Source organism: Mauremys reevesii, linkage group 16, assembly GCF_016161935.1.
Source record: "Mauremys reevesii isolate NIE-2019 linkage group 16, ASM1616193v1, whole genome shotgun sequence".
Classification (NCBI taxonomy): domain Eukaryota; kingdom Metazoa; phylum Chordata; order Testudines; family Geoemydidae; genus Mauremys; species Mauremys reevesii.
In genome coordinates, this window is record NC_052638.1 from 6159492 (window position 1) to 6179450 (window position 19959).

General features: G+C 56.0%; 2 protein-coding genes across 6 annotated transcripts; one reads left to right on the forward strand and one right to left on the reverse strand.

Annotated features, from left to right (window-relative positions):
• Positions 1-31: 31 nt before the first annotated feature.
• On the reverse strand, positions 32-10539 carry LRRC29 (leucine rich repeat containing 29). 5 transcript variants are annotated; one of them, XR_005589142.1, is made up of 9 exons: positions 10475-10539; positions 9949-10090; positions 5535-5636; positions 3682-4665; positions 3265-3480; positions 2767-2979; positions 2039-2256; positions 1676-1930; positions 425-524 (listed from the first exon to the last, which is right to left on the reverse strand). XR_005589142.1 is itself a non-coding variant. In XM_039503972.1 (8 exons), exons 2-8 carry the CDS (start codon positions 9973-9975, stop codon positions 53-55), a joined length of 2166 nt encoding a protein of 721 aa, XP_039359906.1. In that variant the 5' UTR covers positions 9976-10090; positions 10475-10539; the 3' UTR covers positions 32-52. The 5 variants fall into 5 exon arrangements, 4 of the variants coding, with proteins under 4 accessions (XP_039359906.1, XP_039359905.1, XP_039359908.1 ...); XM_039503972.1 differs by lacking the exon at positions 1676-1930 and having other exon boundaries at positions 32-524; positions 2767-2913; XM_039503971.1 differs by lacking the exon at positions 1676-1930 and having other exon boundaries at positions 32-524.
• Positions 10540-10580: 41 nt separating this feature from the next.
• Positions 10581-19783, forward strand: TMEM208 (transmembrane protein 208). Its single transcript, XM_039503977.1, has 6 exons — positions 10581-10732; positions 12115-12210; positions 13151-13210; positions 14116-14252; positions 17955-18039; positions 19323-19783. The coding sequence occupies exons 1-6, from the start codon at positions 10727-10729 to the stop codon at positions 19458-19460; spliced, it is 522 nt and encodes a 173-aa protein (XP_039359911.1). The 5' UTR covers positions 10581-10726; the 3' UTR covers positions 19461-19783.
• The last annotated feature ends 176 nt before the right edge of the window (positions 19784-19959 follow it).

Sequence of the window (19959 nt, forward strand, 5' to 3'; positions counted from 1 at the left end):
GAGGGAGCCCATGGCACCAGGCCCCCCCCCCATACGTGGGACTGTAATAATACTAAGGGACTAACCTGCCTGACTGTCTCAGCACTGGACCTGCCCTGGGGCTGGAGAGGGCTGAGAACAGATCCCTTCCACCCCCCAGCACTGGGGCAATAAACACTTGTACGGAGAAACCCACGGCCTGTTTTCTTAAGGGGGGGGTTGGGTTTCCAGCTCGATTCCTCTGGGCTCCCTGGGCTGGAGCCTGGTTGAGGGCAGAAGCAGTGACTGCCGCGTCGCAGCCGCGTCGCACCCCCCTCAGGCAGTGCTGGCAGAGGGTGGGCTGGGGCACTGCACAACAGCACAGGGCAGGGGGCTGTTTGAATTCAAGAGTTTTATTAGAGCACTGGCCGCATCGCCGGGTAAAGGCGCCACGCGCCGCTTTGGTGGAGTCTGACGTGGGGCGGGGTCCCCAGGAGGGTCGTGGTGTGAAACAGAGGCCAGTGTGCTCTGGGGGCAGGCATAGGCTGGCAGCACAGAGCTTTGTCCTGGCACAGGAGAGAGGGTGGTGAGCCATCCCCCTGCTGCTGGAGGGGGAGAGCGGGCAGTGAGACACCCACACGCACACACCGCTGGAGGGGGAGAGCGGGCAGTGAGACACCCCCCCACACACACCGCTGGAGGGGGAGAGCGGGCAGTGAGACACCCCTACACACACACACACACACACCCCGCTGGAGGGGGAGAGCGGGCAGTGAGACCCCCCCACACACACTGCTGGAGGGGGAGAGCGGGCAGTGAGACCCCCCCCCCTCCACACACACACTGCTGGAGGGGGAGAGCGGGCAGTGAGACACCCCCCCCCACACACACACACTGCTGGAGGGGGAGAGCGGGCAGTGAGACCCCCCCCACACACACACACTGCTGGAGGGGGAGAGCGGGCAGTGAGACACCCACACACACACACACACTGCTGGAGGGGGAGAGCGGGCAGTGAGACCCCCCCCACACACACACTGCTGGAGGGGGAGAGCAGGCAGTGAACCATCCCCCCCCTCGCCCCACCAGAGGGGGAGAGCGGGCAGTGAGACATCCCCCCCTCGCCCCACCAGCGGGGGAGAGCGGGCAGTGAGACATCTCCCCTGCCACTCTGCCTCCCAGAGAGCAGGGGGTGGGCTTAGGCAGTGAAGTCCACCCCCGCCCCCCCTTTCCAGCACTAGGCTTAGTCCCGAGCTGCAGTCTGTGCTGGGGAGGAGTCGCTGGCCTTGGCCTCGAGCACAGCCGACTGCATGGAACAGCAGCTCTCGCTGCCCCATACTGCTGAGGAAGGAAGCACCCAACCCCTTCAAGGGGCTTTATCACCCTCGCCCCCTGGCGCTTTCGGCTTTTCCCACTGTCTCAGCCCTGAGTGACCAGCTGGGGACCCCTGGAACTCACTGTGGAGGTGCCAGGCCCCAGTGGAGGCAGCCTGCAAACAGCCCTGCAGACCAGCATCTCCCAAAGGCACCCTGGGGGCGTGCCGGGGAGGGAGCTCAGGGCCAGGCCTGGGTCTCTGCACACCCGGACCTTGGCAGCAGCCCAGCTAGGACTCTCTGGCCAAGGGGTGTCACAGAACCACCACTCGCCCCCCAGCCCAGGCCAAGACGCCGTGGAGCGTGTCCCAGCTGGGAGCGGGACGCGGGAAGCAGCAGCGCACCCATGGGGAAGGGCCTGAGCTGCAGCATCAGCCGTTCTCCGAGCTGCCCCGGACAGGAGGGATCTGAGCCTGCCGCTTGGCCCCGCTCACAGGGTGAAGGAAAGGTCTGCTCCACCCACAAAGCGCGACTGGACACACGGCTGCAGGGGCAGCTGGGCCTGGAAAAGCTCAATATCGGCCATGCTGATCCCATGGCACATGGCGACATCCAGGCTCTTCAGCTGTCTGCACTCCCTGCTGATGGCCACCAGTGTCCTGCAAAGGAGACAAGTTAGGGCTCTCTTCCCCCGTCCTCCCGCCTGCGGCAGGCAGGGCGACTCCCCCTTGAAGGCCAGCATCAGAGGAAGGCCTCGCCATACTTACTGGCCTGTGAGCTGGCTGCAGCCAGAGATGACCAAGTGCTGGAGTCTCCGTAGAGAGCTAGCGGCCTCCACGAAGCCTTTGTCAGTCAGCTTTCCACAGTGACTCATGGACAGCTGCTCCAGGCTCTGGCAACCCCTGGCCACCGCTACCAGGCTGGCGTCAGTGAGCTCCGGTAGCAAGCTGAGGGACAGCCGCCTCAGGGCTGGGAGGCGAATAACCTGGATGGACAGACGGATGAGAGCCCATCGGGCAGAGCTGGCCTGAACCTTTCCATAGTATTACAGCCGTTGTGCCCACCTGAGTCCCAGCACATCTTCACCACCGGCTCCCGGCCTGGGCAAAGCTTGCACAGAAAACTTCAGAGCAGAAAGTGTTTGGCAGGAGAGAAAAGGCATCCTCAGCCCGGCTCCCCCCCCGAGCCGTGGCACCAGGGAGCTCTGAGGAATGAGGTCTTACCCCCAATCTCTCCCTGGGTCAGTACCGCTGCTGGCAGGGCAGCTTCTAACCCAGCCAGCCGCACGGCAGCTCCCCAGCTGGAGAAGCAGATCGGAGCCTGATTCCTCCGCCTCGGCACCCTGCGTCCCGTGGGCGCCTGGTGGGCAGTGGTGACGCGATCTGGTGCTGAGACGGAGCTGTTAGCACCCAGCAGCGTTTCCTCTGGTACGTGCACAGGAACACGCAGCCCAGGAGGATTTCCCTGGACAGCCGCTGGGCTGTGCTCCCCATACCTTGGTGATGCTGCGGTCAGTCAGCTTGCTGCAGGCCATGAGGTCGAGCTCTTGCAGCTGTCCTAGCGCCTGCAGGGAGGCCCGGTGCCGCTTCCGGGACTCGTTCCAGGCAGAGTCACTGAGGACCTTGGGATCCTGCTCCAGGTTCTGCAGGGGCGGCAGGAAGAATCCCATGTTACCGAAATTCCTGCTGAACTGTGGCCCTGCGTCCTTCTGCCAAGAAAAGGGACATGTTGCTGAACCAGGGGAGCTCTCGGCCTCCCATCCTCTGAGCTGTGTCAGGGCCTGGGCCTGGGCCCCCAGAGAGGAGGAACAGCCCCACGGACGTTCCCGTTCCATGCTGGCCCCCTGCAGGAACCCGAGCTGTGACTGCGCTGCCACCACCTCCAGGCAGCCTCGTGTCTGGGCACAGGCTGGCCCTTGGCAGCCCTCAGAGAGCCCCTGCTGCCTCGGCTTACGCTCCACGGGCATCAGCCAGGCTCCGGGGCAGGCTCTCACCTCTCTGCCATGGTTACGCTCCTCTCCGGGCTCCTCTACGCCCAGGAGGCCCCAGTCCGTCAGCTCCTTGCACCAGGCCAGTCGCAGGACAGTCAGCCGGGGGAGGTGGGAGGCAATCGCTTGGATGCTCACGTTGGTGATGGAGACGCAGGAGGAGAGGTCTAATACCCGCAGACTGGGGCTCAGGGACCTGGCCAGCGAGAGGACAGAGCTGTCCTGGGGAGGAGAAGGGAATGAGCTGCACTGAGCAATGCCAAGCCTGCCCTATTGGCCAAGGCTCTGTGCAGGAGAGAGCCCCACGTGGCCAGGGCCTCCCCGGTGGGGCAGAGCCTGGCGGCCCGGCTGCAGGTGAAGGGGTCTGGGACTGAAAGGCAGGGCCCTGCCCCCTCTGCCAATAGCAGGAATTGGGGAACTTACTCTGAGCAGAGAGCAGAAGGCAAAGCTGAGGGAGGCCAGGTTAGGCCGCAGCTCGGGGGCGGAGCACACTTTCACCAGCTCACTGCCGCTCACGAGGCTGCACTCAGACAGGTCCAGCCTCTGCAGGCTCCGGAGCTCAGCAATGCCCAGGAGACCCCTGTCCGTCAGCCGCTGGAGCTTCCCCAGGCACAGGCTCTGCAGGGCTCGCAGCCCCGCTGACACAGCGAGGGCAGCCCGGTCGGACAGCTCAGAGCACCCAGTGAGGTCCAGCGCGGTCAGGTGGGGCTGGTGCGTACAGAGGAGGCCGATGGCCTCGTTGGAGAGGTCCCTGCAGTTCTGCAGCACGAGTTCCCGCAGGCGCAGCCCCTCCACTTGCACCAGGGACCTCATCGCCGGCGAGGTGATGCTGGTGCCGCTCAAGTCCAAGGCCCTGAGGCTGCTGGCCCGCTCCTTCAGGAAGCGCAGGAGGTTGCGGAAGGACAGCAGGGCAGAGGAGTTGTAGTTGCTGGACCCGCGGTAGGGGTCAAACTCAAAGGTGAGGTGGCAGCGAGCCAGCGAGAGCCTGGCCAGGCGTGGCGCGCAGCCTGTCAGCCGGTTGAAACTGAGATCCGACAGGTAGCGCAGGCCGGCCAGGTTCAGCTCCCGGAGGTTGGTCAGTGCTCGCTGGGCTTGGCTGATGGTCTCTGGCTTGGAGAGCAGCGTCCCGGACATGAAGAGGCTGTTGCAGCCACTCAGATCCAGCGAGGAGAGGCAGGGGCAGGCAAGGAGGAGGTGCACGAAGGACGTCTCGGTCAGGCTGCTCCCACGCAGACACAAGCTCTGCAGGTGTGGCCCCAGGTGACAGGAGACAGCCTGGATCACGTCCCGGGAGACAGTGGAGCTGTCGAGGCTGGTCAGGCTGATGCAGCTCACGCGCCGTCTGGCCAGGCTCTCAATGGCAGCCAGGGAGGCAGAGGTGGCTGGGATGTTGTACAGGACGTTCTCCTGGAACCGACAGGAGAGAGGCTGGGGGGGAAGGCAGGGCAAAGGCGCTCCCCCATCCAGGCCTCTAGCAACGCCCCCAGGAGGGGAGGCAGGACTCCAGGGAGAGATGGCTTGGGGGAAGCACTGGGGACACAGGCTAGCACAGGCCTTGAGGCTCCAAAACCTGGGTCTGGGGGCAACAAGGGAGGTACCCTAGGCGCCGGAGAGACAGCCAGGGAACAGCCCCTTAGTTGGGGGCAGACTGAGCATGTGCAGAATGAGGCAGTGAATGCAGATCCCAGGGAGTGACCACAGGAGTGCGAGCCTGTGCACTGCCTGAGAGCTGGGGCGGGGGGGGACTGAGTGCTGCAGGGAGCTGAGGGGGTGGGATGGGGCGAGAGCTGCAGAGTGAGCCGGGGGCGGGGGGACTGCATTCAGGTATGTGCTTGGCCTGGCTCTGTAACTCTCCTGTGCTGTCTAAAGGGGGCGTTAGGAAGTTCCTTGCCAAGCCACTGCCCTTGCTCTACCAGCCACCTGGTGCCACCCAGAGAGCCCACAGGTAGGTGAGGCTCTGGGGGCCTGTGCAGAGTGGCTGCAGAGGCCTGGGAACTCTCAGCACTAGCTTTGGGGCCGGGAGCCGTTGGCTGTGGAGTCCTTCGTCCCAGGAAGGGGGCCACACGGCAGGTCTTCTCTGAGGATGGTGCCCTAGAAGTCCTGCCGCTTGAAGCAGGGACTGGACTCGGCCCAGAGCCGACTGCCTGGGCACGTGTGGGATCCAAAGGTGGGGGCCGATTAACACAGGCTTGTAGCCGGTCACACGGGGGACGCAGCAGGACTGGGCCAGTGGGCACGCCGCGCGGATGAGGGCTGCAGGGAGGGGTGGGCTTTACCTGCCGCAGGGAGTCCTGGGCCGCAAAGTACCAGGTGTGATTCACCAGAGAGGCCTCCTTCCTGTCGGCAATGGGCAAGAAGCTGAGGATGTAGGTGATGACCTGGGAAGAGAATGGGAGACGCATGGGGAAGGGCCCCAGAGCAGGACTTACGCAGCACAGAAGAATTAGGGCATTTGCTGGGGAAGCCGTGATTGGAGAACAGCAGCACTGAGACACTGCTATACAGTCACAGCATAATTGATGCCGTGATGTCTGCCTGTGTCTGCAGCCAGCCTGAAGCAATAGCTCTGAGAGCTGTGAACTACCTTCTTTGTGCAGATGGTGTGTGAGCTCTGAAATGCTAATCTAAATGGCAGTATGCTGAACTGTCTCACTCCAGTCCAGACAATTTCAGCTCAAACTTCCAGCTCACGTCTGTATCCCACAATCCCAAACTGCCTCTCTCTCCTTCCCAGGAGACAAAAGCCCCAGCTGTTCCCGACTCTGGTGCCAAAGGAGCCAGCTTCCCCCAGACAGCTTCCACCATGTTGTGCTATATTATCTACACAAAACTCTGAGTATGCTGTCAACTTAGAGACAGCGCAAAATCAAATGATCAAATTCAACCACCCAGAGACGCTGCACTGGTTCCATGAGTCATTGTCCTGTTTAATGAATCAACAGACCACCTCCTTGTTTTAATTTCTCTGAAGCTTCTGCCCAATTCCCAGGCTGCTGCATGGGAGTGTTGAAGAATTCAGATCAAGTTTGCCAAGCACATGGCCCTGAGGAGAAATGAGGATTACCTCACCCCACCCTGAAGTGTGACCACTTCTGTGGTGGGACACAGCAGCTGGGCATGCACAGAGATGCTGCCCAGGCATGTAGGACAGGAAGTGAGGAATGCTTTATCCTAGTATGCTTGCAGGCACAGTTCCCAACCTCCTTTTCACCCTGTGATATTTCATGTGCACTTTGGCCAGTGCTGTCTCAAGGGTGGGCACTAACTGACAGAACTGAAGGAATGATTAGGGGGCTGGAGCACATGACTTATGAGGCGAGGCTGAGGGAACTGGGATTGTTTAGTCTGCAGAAGAGAAGAATGAAGGGGGATTTGATAGCTGCTTTCAACTACCTGAAAGGGGGTTCCAAAGACGATGGATCTAGACTGTTCTCAGTGGTAGAAGATGACAGAACAAGGAGTAATGGTCTCAAGTTGCAGAGGGGGAGGTTTAGGTTGGACATTAGGAAAAACTTTTTCACTAGTAGGGTGGTGAAGAACTGGAATGGGTTACCTAGGGAGGTAGTGGAATCTCCTTCCTTAGAGGTTTTTAAGGTCAGGCTTGACAAAGCCCTGGCTGGGATGATTTAGTTGGGTTTGGTCCTGCTTTGAGCAGGGGGTTGGACTAGATGACCTCCTGAGGTCCCTTCCAACCCTGAGATTCTATGATTCTATGATACTCCGCACAGCTGTAGTGGGAGCAAGGCCAGCTGGGATCAGGATTTTGTTTGGCTGCAGCAGAGAAGTTGTAGTTACTGAGTTGGAAACATCCATGTTGTTTTCATTCCTTGATCAGAAGCTCGTGCCTCCACACTAAAGGACAGAGAGGTCCAAGAGTGGTCAGAAAAGCCTAAGTGAAAACAGCATGGCCTGCTTACATGATGAACAAACCTACGTGGCCTGGGATGGGGCTGTGATGGATTTCGAGCTGCCTGTTTTCATGGATCCACTCCAGCTTTTAAACATTTCCTTGGAAGGACCCCTTCACTGTGCCAGATCCGCAAGGGGTCTCACTGTTCCTTCAGGGTAGGCCAGGCAGCCTCAACGCTTCCAGGACTGAAGCTTTAGGCTCCAGCACTCCTGCCTCACACCATGAGCTCCACCCAGCGAGTCCAACTGAGACAGACTCCTGGTCAGAGACCGTTACACTCTTCTGGGACCAGCACACCTCAGCCAGTGTTTGCAGTGACACCAGGCAGAGGTGGGTTTGTTAGTCACCCAGAAGACAGCATCGGGAAGTCCTTAGGTTAGTACAGACAAGCAAAGGTTAAGACATGGTCCATCCTGGCCAAGCCAGTGTTCACCCAGCCATGCTGCCTGGAATCCATTTCTGGCCCTCTCCCTCGGTCAGTTCTTTGTCAGTCCCAGTCCCAGGTGAGAGCTGCTGAGCCTCTCCAAAAGCCAGCTCTGATCCCCCTTCTGCCAACCCATGCTGAGCTGAGGTCACATGTTCCACCTGCCAGAGATGCCAACGTCCTTGGGCCTCCCATTGTCATTCTGGATCCTCCACTGATATGGGCCAGCTTCAGCCAGTCCTTTAACGCCCCATTCATCCCACCCCAGCCAGTTCTGTGACACACACACCTCTCTGCTCCTGCTCTGCCCTAGGTGTACAGTTAACTCTTCTGCACCACGGGGTGGCAATCCCACGCTCAGTAAGTTACTGCCATGCACATCCTTCATAAACATATTATAGACCAGTCCCACTTCACCACACCTGTGACGCTCCCTGAGCACTGCATCAGGGCCAGGCCACTGGGGAGCTTCCCCAGGCATCTGCTGAGTTAGTTCAATGCCAGCATTGTCAGAAATGCCCTAGGAAGAGGGGGTGGGTCCCTGCAAGCACCTGAGAGCCAAGGCAAGAGCCCTTCACTTGGCTGTTCCAGCCTGACTGCTGGCAGAGCTCACCAAACTATTCCAAACCCAGGAAACTGCCAAGAAAGGCCCTTGGCTGGCCTAAGGACCGGGGGCGTGCGGGGGGGGGGAAATGTTATGGGGAACAGTCGTCGTCCCGCACCAGGTAAGGACTCTAGACGTGTAGACTTTTGTTGTTATAAAATCCCTTTTTCTCTTATGCTCTGCTCGGATCCTGAGGCCACACAAACACTGCTCTGGTCCGAGAGAAGGCAGTTTGGTTACTAGCTCCCCAAGGGAAGACCCACAAGTGCCGAACCCCATCACACCGGCAGGGTGAGCACGGTCAGTCCACGGGGCCTGCAGCCCAGGCCCTGGTATAAGAGTGACAGTATCATCACCAAGTCCCACAGGGGTTCAAAGGCATTGAAGGAAGCTGAGGGAGGCCAGGTAATAAAGGCAGATAAGCAGTGTGGAGAATTCTAGTGAAACTGTTCTGCCAGTCTATTGCTTGTTACTGTTAGGTCATATGACTCTGGGTCATAGCAGAGCTGAACGTTAGCTACTCTTATCAGCATCCTTAATGACTCCTCTAAAGGGTGTTTCCACAGCAGCACTATCCTCACCGTACAGAAGATGGCTGAATACTTTATGTGCTTTTTAAACTCACACCAGCCTCTTGATGCAAAGGTTTCTAACACAGAGCCACATCCCGTGGAATGCTGAGCACTCTCAGCTCCCTCAGAAGTCAAAGTTATCCCAGTGAAATCAAAAGGAAACTGAGGATGCTCAACACCCAATAGAAACACCCAATGGTAAGTTTGGACCACAGAAGAGGGTGTCTCAGGACTTCTCCTTAGTTCAAAGATCTGCACCTCTCGAGTCCTTTACCAGCAGAGGTACCGTGGCCAGAAATTCCTTGGCTCAGCCTGTGTTCCTTGCTTTCCCCTTACATTGTCCCCGAAGGGGTTAAACTAGAAGCCAGAGTACCCACAGCTAAGGTGGGGCTCGGGGCCTGCGTGGGTACAGAGTTTTATGTTTCTTAATATAAACAAGGCTCTTTACAAGAAAAAACCCAAGAAGAGGTGCTGGCTGATTTGGAGTTTTGGTAATGGGAATCCTGGGGGGCTCGGGGATGAGGGGGGGCATCCCACATCCCAACAAGGGCCTGAGCCAGGAAGTCTGAGCCCTGAGGAAAAGCTGCCTGAGCTAGAAGCAGCGACTAGATTCTATCCAGAGCCAACTGTCTGGGAAGCACGTGGGACCCTGCTTGCAAGAGACCTAGTGATCATAGAGAAGGGCCCTGTGCCAGGTTATAACAGTGTCTTCTCCAAGTGAACAACTTACTGGGGATTACTGCAGTTGGCTGTGAACAGCAGCATCCCTTCAAGCACTGCACTGGAGTGTTTTTATTGCAGGCTGTGGCCACAGAGGCATACACATTCGTCCTATAATGTGTGGTAAAGGTGTGATGAGCCCTGAGGAGCCATTGCCCTCTCTGAAGCCATGAGGGAGCAGCATCTCTGGTGGAGTGAGTCCCTGTCCCCGGCGAGCAGGACCGACACTGGTAACACAGACACCAGCAATAACATTCTAGCAGCCCATTTAGATGACACAGGCTGGGCCTTGCTACCAACCTAGAGCCCAAGGAAACACAGGAGTGTTGTCCTAATTTGAATCCCAGTTCTAGTCATATGAACTCTTGTGACCCTCCAGACACTGACGGGACTTGGAAGTGCCACAGGGGTCCCCCATCCAGCCCGCTGCCATCCAGCCTGAGCTATCAGAAGGTGTTACCTCCACCGGGAGCCTTCGTGTCTCCATGCCGGTGTCCAGGGGACAGCAGCTGCATCTGCCCCTTCTTGGGACCCCCAGCACGGATTGCTCCTGCTCAGGCCCAGCTGCTCCCCTCGGTTCGTCCAGGCGAGTGCCTCAGTCTCTGGAGTCCAGACAGAGCTATCAACACCTGGCCCTCCCCAATGCCCCCATCCTGTCCTACTGCCTCCACCCCCGTCTGTCTGTCCTACTGCCCCCACCCCACTGCCTGTCCTACTGCTTCCACCCCCTGCCTGTCTGTCCTACTGCCCCCATCCCCCTGCCTGTCCTACTGCCTCCACCCCCGTCTGTCTGTCCTACTGCCCCCACCCCACTGCCTGTCCTACTGCTTCCACCCCCTGCCTGTCTGTCCTACTGCCCCCATCCCCCTGCCTGTCCTACTGCCCCCACCCCTGTCTGTCCTACTGCCTCCACCCCTGTCTGTCCTACTGCCTCCACCCCCCTGTCTGTCCTACTGCCCCCACCCCCCTGTCTGTCCGTCACTCACGCCGCTCTCCGTCCCTCCCACTCTATCCCGGTGTCCGTCCCACTCACTGCCAGTCTCTGCGCCCGCACTTCCGGGTTCACCATGGCAACGCCGCAAAGCCTGCTGGGAATGGCAGTCTGGTGGGGGGTCAGAACCCCGCCTCTTTCCCAGAGCGCCGTCTCGTCCCTTCCGCTTCCGGTGACGCGGGCCCGGCGCCGGAAGCTGCGCTAGTGCTGAGTTGGAGCCGCTGCTGCCGGGGGAACTGGAGCCGCAATGGCGGTGAGGGGCTGCGGGGCGCCTGGGGATCCCGCAAAACGCCGGGCACGCGCTGGGGGCGGCCTGAGCCCCCCTCCCCCCACCTATGGCCTGGCCTGAGCCCCCCTCCCCCCACCTATGGCCTGAGCCCCCCTGTCCGCCCCGCCTGGACCTGGCTTGAGGGGACCAACACCCCTCCTCCCCCGTGGCCTGGTCTGAGTCCGCCCGCTCCGGGCTTGGTCTTTGCCTCCCGCCCGCCCCCTGCCCTGTACCCCCAGTCTGCCCCTGGCCTCCTCCTCCTGGGCCTGGCCTGGGCTCTCAGCCTGACACTCCTGAGAGTGAAACAGGAGAGTGTTTCGCTGCGCGAGACCCTATCGCTGCTCCCCCACGAGGGCTGCACAGCAGGGTGTGTGTGTGTAGGGGGGGTGATTGTAAAACCACAGAAAATTGTGAGGGGATCTCGGGGGTGGATGTAGAACGTGATGCTCGTTTATTTAATTGACATGAGTTTGATTGAGTGCCTCTTTAGAGCTGTGAATGGATCCCTCAAGGGTAGGGTTATAATAGACAACATGCAGATAGGGGCCTTCAGGAAAGAAAGGGGAGTGATAGAGATGTTGCTGTGCCCTGTCCAGCCTGTAGACATCAATGACTGACCAACTGTCTCGAAACAGTTGTCCAAACCAGAGCTCCAACTGAACAATGGAGATAGAAACTGGGGATGATATGCTCACCCACATAAGCTGGCCTCCAGAGAAACTGACAACAGTTAGAAGCACATGGCAATGCTTGGACTTTGCAAGTGAACTTAGGATAAACAAAAAATGTTCGTCTACAAAATGCCCAAAGACCAGCAGACTAAACTATGCTTTATAAATGCTGGGGTAGAACCCACGTGGTGCTCTAGACTGCTGACAAACACAGGAGCAGAAGAAGCCTATAGGGCTTAAGTGTCATTAACAAAAGCCACAGGATAAATATCGACCATCCGAAAACTACTATGAAAATGACCTGACAGCATAATCCAACCCATCCTGGAATATGGACGCAAAGCCAGGGGCCCAACCTTAACGGCCATCTACAGCAGCTGGGGCAAGAAACCTACAGTCCTGCAAGCAAATGATACACGTGTACAAGAACTCGCCCAACGACGGCTGGACAGAACGGAGATTTTTTTTTCCCCTTTAGCACCATATGAAAAGAGCACTCAGTGTCTGGTGTCTCCACACTCAAAGCAGCTAAATGACTACGCTCTATGATTACTCCAGGCCTCAACAGCACTGCCTTTGGGATCAGTGACAGTGGGTTGTGGAGGGGTGTAGGCAGGAGGAGCTTTGGGGAAGGGATTGAGATGTGAGCAGAGGGGTGCAAGGATGTATGTGTTAAAGGCTGCGCTCTTTTTCCAGCCAAAGGGGAAGGTGGGAACCAAAGGGAAAAAGCAGATTTTTGAAGAGAACAAGGAGACGCTGAAATTCTACCTGCGGATCATCCTTGGTGCTAACGTGAGTGTCTCTCTCCATCAGTCTTCTAGGGCTATGAATTCCTGTCTGCAGCTACTGGCTGGAATGGCAAATCCCAGCATGTTGGGCAGGACATTGCTTCCTTCCCAGATGCCTATTCTGTCCCATCCTTCTGTGGGGCCTGATAGCCCTAAATCCTGTGTGGCCTTGGGGATCGAAGGGTTGGGGGAGATGAAGAAGGGATTCCTCTGTTTCAGTCAGGGCGAACGTGAAAAGAGCCGTATGGCCTCACGTAACTTCTGCACTTAAGGGCTGTAGGGGGAGCAGTGAGTCCCCAGAGACCTGGGGAAAGAGCTGACACCTCTGTCTCTCAGAGGAGGTGGAATGGTTTTAACTTCCAGGAATGGATTAGCAGGGAGGGAGCTGACCCAAACCTGGCCTGTAGTGAGGGACTGCAGGTTGGGAAGTGCACCTTCTCCCACCCAGCGCTCTGAAAGCTCGGGGGTGGGGAAGACTTCCTTTGGGTTTTTATTTTCTGGGGAGGAGGAGAAATGTACAGCCCCACAAACGACAGAAACAGTCTCCAAAACTCCATATATGTATTGGCCTATGGCGTACTGCAAAGGCAGGTGTGGCTAGGAGGGATGAAGGCGCTAAGAACTGGCACTAGGAAAGCAAGGAGCTCTCCTTCGCCTTAAAGCTTTCACCCCTAGTCAGACTAACATTTCTGCTCTGCTGGAGCCAGCTCATAGGCTTGGGGCTTGCCTGGCTCTGAAAACTGTCTGGATCCAGCTTCAGCTTTCTGACACCAGGGAGCTCTCTGGAGCTTTCCTTTTCCAGCGTCGTAGGGCAATGGATCTTGGAGAAGCAGGCAAGGTGCAAGCATGTTGGGAGAAGGCGCAAAGCTGTCCCGTCCCTGAGGTGTTCCTTCCCCTCACACTCGCTCATTCTGGCTGCTTGGCTTTATTTCCCTTGTCTTCAGGCCATTTATGCAGTTGTGAACCTGGTGATCTTCTACACAACAGCCTCCTTCTGGACCTGGGTAAGTCCCTGATCTCTGACCCTTCCCTGTTCAGGGTGGAGGAAGCGAGGGGGTAACACCTGGAGGGGTATTTGTTCCATTCTCTCGCCCTTCCATCTGCTTCTCCCTGGGGCTGTGAGGAATCGTTACTGGCTGTTCAAACAGCGACCCTCAGCTCTCCTGTTGGGGTTAGTGTGGAGTTTGGCGTTCACTCACACTGTCTGGGGCCTGGGGCCCCCATTGTTTCCAGGTTGCTCTGTTAGGCAGTGCATTAGCCACTAGAGAAGACTAAGGGGGGACATGATAGAGGTATATAAAATCATGAGTGATGTTGAGAAAGTGGATAAGGACAAGTTATTTACTTATTCCCATAATACAAGAACTAGGGGTCACCAAATGAAATTAATAGGCAGCAGGTTTAAAACAAATAAAAGGAAGCTCTTCTTCACACAGCGCACAGTCAACTTGTGGAACTCCTTACCTGAGGAGGTTGTGAAGGCTAGGACTATAACAATGTTTAAAAGGGGACTGGATAAATTCATGGTGGCTAAGTCCATAAATGGCTATTAGCCAGGATGGGTAAGAATGGTGTCCCTAGCCTCTGTTCATCAGAGGATGGAGATGGATGGCAGGAGAGAGATCACTTGATCATTGCCTGTTAGGTTCACTCCCTCAGGGGCTCCTGGCATTGGCCACTGTCGGTAGACAGATACTGGGCTAGATGGACCTTTGGTCTGACCCGGTACGGCCTTTCTTATGTTCTTATGTTTCCCTGGACACACAGACCCTGTGAGGGGCTTTTACCCAGCTGGGACGAGACGATCTTCCCTGATCAGGAATGTCAGTACAAATCGTTGCTCTGGGGCTCTGCTCCTGCCGCTTTCCCTGGGTCGCTTTCATGTCTGACCTTTGTTTGCTTGTTGCAGGTTGCGTTTGTGTTTAGCATGGTGATCTACGGTGCCAGTTACCGCTCCATGAGCTCCATGGCAAAGGCCTCTTTCACGGACGATGGCAACCTTGCTGATGGGGGAATTGACCTGAATATGGAGCAGGGGATGGCAGAGTGAGTGTCCACACCCACACGAGTCCAGGTGAGCAGGACCTGCTGCCTGAGCGCGTACACAGACCCATTTACCACTGAGAGCATGGGAAGAAGCAGAGCAGAGCCTCGGCTCTGAGGCCGTCCCACAGAGTTCACTTGCTCTCCCCAGTGGGGAACTTTCTAATCATTCTTGTCATTTGCCAAGAATCCGTCGAACTGTCCTCGTTGCTTGAACGTCTAGCTCTGTCTCCAGGAAGTGAGTAACGGGCACCCCAGGAAGTGTGCTAGGCTGAGACAGTGACTTGTGCTAGGCTGGGTGGGCGACCGTACCCAGCTGCTCCACCAACTCCTCCCTGGCCCTTTGGCTTCTCTCCTGGGGTGTTACATCCTCTAGCAGAGGACAGCTCTTCCTCTGCCCTTTGAGTGAGGGGGATGTTTAGGGTGCATAAAATCTTTACCCTCTCCAGGGTTATAGGGTTCTTTTCCTTGGATTGGCTGCCTGAAGTACCTACACAAGAGTTGTTTCCTTAGAACAAAGCAAGACCTATTAAAAAGAGAGAGGGTGGAATTAGAAGCCTGCTTAACAGACCTGGATTTATACATCTGAGCTAAGCGAATTCAGGCACCCTCAGCTTGCTTACAGGAAAGACCAGGCAATTGTGTGTGGTCAAGAGCAAGTCCTTGCTCTCCGGTCTCTCCTCGGAGATCCAGCCCCACGCTGTGCAGAGAGAGTCAGTCCCCTCCCTCGATCCGCTCCACCTGTTTGTCAGATCTTTGTTAAAGGGCCTCCTCATCCCAGGGGAGGCATTCTGGTTGTGTCTGTCCCTTCCCCCACCCTGCATCTGCCTGCTGTTTCGATTGTCAGCTCTCTGGGGCAGGGACTGAGTGTCTCTGTATGTGTTCAGTGCCCAGCCCTGTTCTTGGGCCTGGGGCGCTCCCAGGAGGAAGAGAGGGGCTGGGGGTGGGGGCAGGCAGTCTGCTCCAGGGGTGAGCTGGGTAAGTGTCAGAGTGGGGGGGATACACACAGAGTCTCACTCCTAGGGATGGAAATATCATTTAAGAAGTTAACCGCTTAAATGATTAAAATTATATCGTTGAACCGGTTAACCGAGGTGGCTCTGGCAGGGCTGGGGGCTGAGTGTTAATGGTTACGGTCGGTTAACGGTCAGCCTAATGTTAACCGTTGAACCTTTTACGTCCCTAACTCCTTCACACGGTGCCCTGTATGGTACAGTGATGTCGCGGCGTGTCCGCTGGTGCCAGGACAATCAGAGGGGGTTCACATGCAGGCTTGGGCAGATGGCACCACATTGCTGTATGTTCAGGAGGCCCCCTTCTGACGGACAGGCAAGAAATGGCACCTTTTTAAACCTGGAACTAAAATTCTGTGGAAAACACTGAGGGGAAAAACTGAATTCCACTGGGAGGCCCAGGGTGGCATCCCCTCCCCGAGGGCATGTCTGCAGCATTGAATGTCAAGGGCCCCGCTGAGGGGTGGGAATGACAGAACCATCCCAACCTGACGGCACTGTTGCCATCACCACTCTGTGACTCCTCCTGTTGCCCTCTGTGTCTGTTGCTCATGCGGGCAAAGTTGACATTGCAGCTAAATCAAAGACTTTCTCAAACTTTCTGTGCAAGGGAGGACTCGGGCAAGGGGGGGGGGGGAGAGGAGGAAGTTGGCTACCACCAGGAAAAGAAACTGCTCGTGTGTTGGTGCAAGGGCTGTTTGCACTATAGCTTCTCGTGAAACTGGCCTGGGTATCGCCACCTCACCCACTTGGTTTCTCCCTTGCCTCCTTACTACTTAATGTCTCTCTTACTCTCCTCATTGACCACTTACCTCTGGAAAGCTTGCTGGGGCCTTTGTGTGACGCACACTGTACAGGACAGAGTGGTAGTGAAAAAACGGCACCACCTGATCTTTTGTGAAATCCTCAGTACTATGGGAAATTGTTTGGCTGGATAATGTGTTGCACCAGATGTGACACATGGCCTGGTGCTTCACAATACAGCTGTGTGATTGGGAATGGATTGGCAGGGATGGGACTTTTATTGGCTTGTTCTAAAAAGTGAAGGTAAATGATTGTATATGTCCCTCGAACCCACAGCTCATATAAGTTCTATCTTTCCTGTTACAACTGTCCTAAGTTACTTTTGCCTGGGCAGTAGAGAGAGTTTTTACTTGCCTGATGTACTACAATTCACTGCCTAGAATAATTTTTGTCCAAGATAAATAATAGTGCATGCAAAAAACCACTATTAATGCAGCATAGATGTGCTAAGAGACACCGAAGTCACCAAATGCAGTTACCGTTTACTGCTCCACTCTGCCCCCTTGTGTTTGTGCATTGGAATAGTCTCCAATGATGCGATCTCTGGGTTTTCCAGTATTTTACTGTGCACTTTCTCCCAGCAGGGTCAGAATAGGTGTGCAGTGTGTTAGGACTAATGTGCTGTACTCTCAGCTCTTCAGTTCATGTCAGTTTGCCATTTGAAACACTCCAAGAAGCATTGTTACACTCCCCTTTCACCTGACAGTCCTGTCACGTTTTACTTTGCCGCAGGAACAAATGCTGACTTGAAACTGCTTTTTGTACAGTACTGATTGAAATGTATTTCCAGCATCTCATCTAACCCTGAATTGGATTTTGTACGTTCCTCGAGGATGTGGTGTGGGCAGTTGTTACTTGGGAGATCTAGGTTCAGTCCCCGTGGACTGTGGTGAGGAGAAATTCATTCCTGTTTGCGAGGTGCTCACGTGCTGTGTGGTCAGGTACCCAGAGAAGCTGTTTCCAAATGCTGGGCAGCTCTGTGCGTTACTGCATACAGTGAGACATGCTAATTCCTACTGGTGCAGTGTCTGTATGCCAGCCCGTTGGTTTCTTACTCTAGTACGTGTTGTTTCATGTGAGTGCCGGGGGGCTGTTTCTCTTCTGTGCACATTACAACAGTCTGTGTGTGTCTGAGCTGTGTAGAAGACAAACGCATCATGCTGTTGTGAGAGCTGCGATTCTGTAATCAAAGCAGGTGTTCAGCCCACCCCTGCCAATGGCTCTCGCCGTTTGTGTTACCTCAGTGGTTTTGTGTGTGGGAAATCGGGGGGGTGGCAGGGGGGGCCTGGCCTGGGGTCAGATGAGTAACGGGCAGTTGTCCCTGTGGCTCAGTTTGTGGCCGTTGAGGTATGTTTGTCCATGGGATGCTGCATTGTGTTAGCTCAGCAGCTGTGTCTGGAAATGGAGAGTGCGTGCAGAGGGGCTAGCTGCTGTGGCATGGCATTAACACCTCTCAGGGTCCTGTGAGCGAGCAGGCTTCGTGCAGAACACAGGCCAAAATTCATATGTAGCCGCCTGTAACGGCGTTGAGCATTTTTTTTCTCCCATTCAGCCAGGCCTGCCCTGTCCCTCCACTGGGGAGCCCAAGGCCCTGTTTGAGTCTTCAGCCAATTGTAGTTAATCCAGGAGACGCTACTTCTCCGAGGCCCTAACTCACCTGGCAGAACGGGGAATTTAACACACAGCTCCCCTGTGGGCTAAGGCTAAGCCAAAGCCAAGGGACTGTTCCTGCCCAAAGGGGAACGGGGAAGGGCTCCAGGGGAGCCCAGGAGCTTTGCAGTGGCAGCAGAACTGTAGTGTTAACGGGGTTTGCGACTGCCGATGTTCAGTACAGAAAACGGGCCCTGGCTCAGTGCAATTAACCTGTTGCGTTTCCTGTCCCTCTCAGGCACCTCAAGGATGTGATCTTACTGACAGCCATTGTCCAAGTGCTCAGCTGCTTCTCCCTCTATGTCTGGTACTTCTGGCTCTTGGTAAGTCGTTCGGGCCCTTCTCCCTACGCCCAGATTCAACCCTTGCTCTCCCTTCCAGCTCTGCTCCATTTCATAGACTCCAAGGCCAGAAGGGCCGAGTCTGCCCACCTGTAGAGCACAGGCCAGAGACCTGCCCCAGCAGAATTCCCAGAGCAGATTTTAGAAAAACCGCCAGTCTTGATTTAAAAATGGCCAGGGATGGAGAATCCACCACGGCCCTTGGTAAACTGTCCCAGTGGTTAATTACTCTCGCTGTTTACCCCTTATTTCCATTTCATTTCTCACCCTCCCTTCCCAGCCTGGAGCTGGGTTTTGGTAACCCATGCAGCCCTCCCCCAATCTTCTCCAGATGAGAGAGTGCCGTTATGCACGGGAATGCTGAGGCCTGCCGGGTTTGGGTGCCACCTCTCTGAAAGCCCTTGGACAGTGAGAGGCCCAGAGGGCAATGATAGATGGGGCAGAGTCCAGGCTGTCTTGGGATGCGCATTGTGATACTTTACATGTGTGTGGTGACGGGGTGAGCTGTGAGTACTTACCTGCCTTTGCTTGACTGTGTTTGTGCAGGGGAAACCCTGCCTGAACTGGGGAGCTGCTGAGTGCTCAGCACCCCTGCAAATCAACTTTTTTTTTTTTTTGGACCCTTCTAACTTATCAATGACTTTAACACCTGGCCCAGGGAGACGTACATCAAAACAGAACTTCCTGCATAGACTGATTAAAAATCCCAAGCTGATTAGTACCTAGCTTTGTCACCAGTGGGTCTGTGTGGCAGAAGCCACCCGTTATAAATGGCTGGCTGGCTAAAAGGTAACTCAGAATATTTCCCTTTGTCGGCGGAGCGGCCTCGTGTCTGACCCCTGCACTGGGCGGCTTGTCAGGAGGAACAGACTGAACTGAATAAGCACTGAAACGGAGTAGCCCATATTCTCCTGTTCCGAGGAGCAGCCCTCCTGGAAGGGGGGCGAGCCCGTTGCTGGGAAGGGGGGCCTGGTCTGTGGAGGTCTTAGGAACTGAAGCCAAGGTTTTCATAACTAGGCTCCGATCATGAGGCCTCAAGTCTATATTTAGGCCCCATAAGAAGTGGGTGGTTCTCAAAAGTGCTGAGCCCCTGCAGCTGCCATTGCCTCCGGCACGTATCTAGGGGCACCTTTCACCAGCACTAACGTCACTGAAGACCTAGATCCAGGGGTCATGTCCAGTTCTGGATGGAGAATCAGCTTCTCCAGAGCTCTGCGGTACCTGGTCCTACAGTAACTGAGTTTGCTGCCTGTTGTGCTTTGTAGGCTCCAGGACGGGCTCTCTATCTCCTGTGGGTGAACATCCTGGGGCCCTGGCTCACGGCCGACTCTTCAGCTGCCACCCAGGAGCCAAATGAGAAGAAGCAACGCCGCCAGGAGCGCCGCCAGATGAAGCGCTTCTAGCTACACACGTGGGGGTGGATTAGATCTAATTCACCATCTCCACCTTGTTACTTCATCAGGGATGCGATTTAAACCAATCAGAAACCGTCACAGTGTCTGTCACCCTCTCATCGATCCATTCCACTATAAAGGCTGCCAGAGACTTCCCTTGACTGCTTCTGATGGTCACATCAGGGGCTGCTCCACCACTTGGGGCCTTACTTGACAAGGGGGAGGGAGGTTACGATGGGATATGTGTAAATAGCTTTTTCAAGCAATGGTGTAAGGAGTTTGGGGATTGGAATTGCCTTGTTGGAGGAAATATATTAAAGAGGAGAATCTAAGCGCTGGGACTGGTGGCCAACGTTCGCTTCAGGGTCAAACTTTGCAACAACAAAAAAATCACCAGCAGGCAGAGATGAGAGCTTGAAAATGTCATGCTGCCAAGTGAAAGTTTGACTAAGTTCTAAGCAATGGAGAAAGGATGTTCAGAATGGAACTGGCCACTCTCACTGAGCTA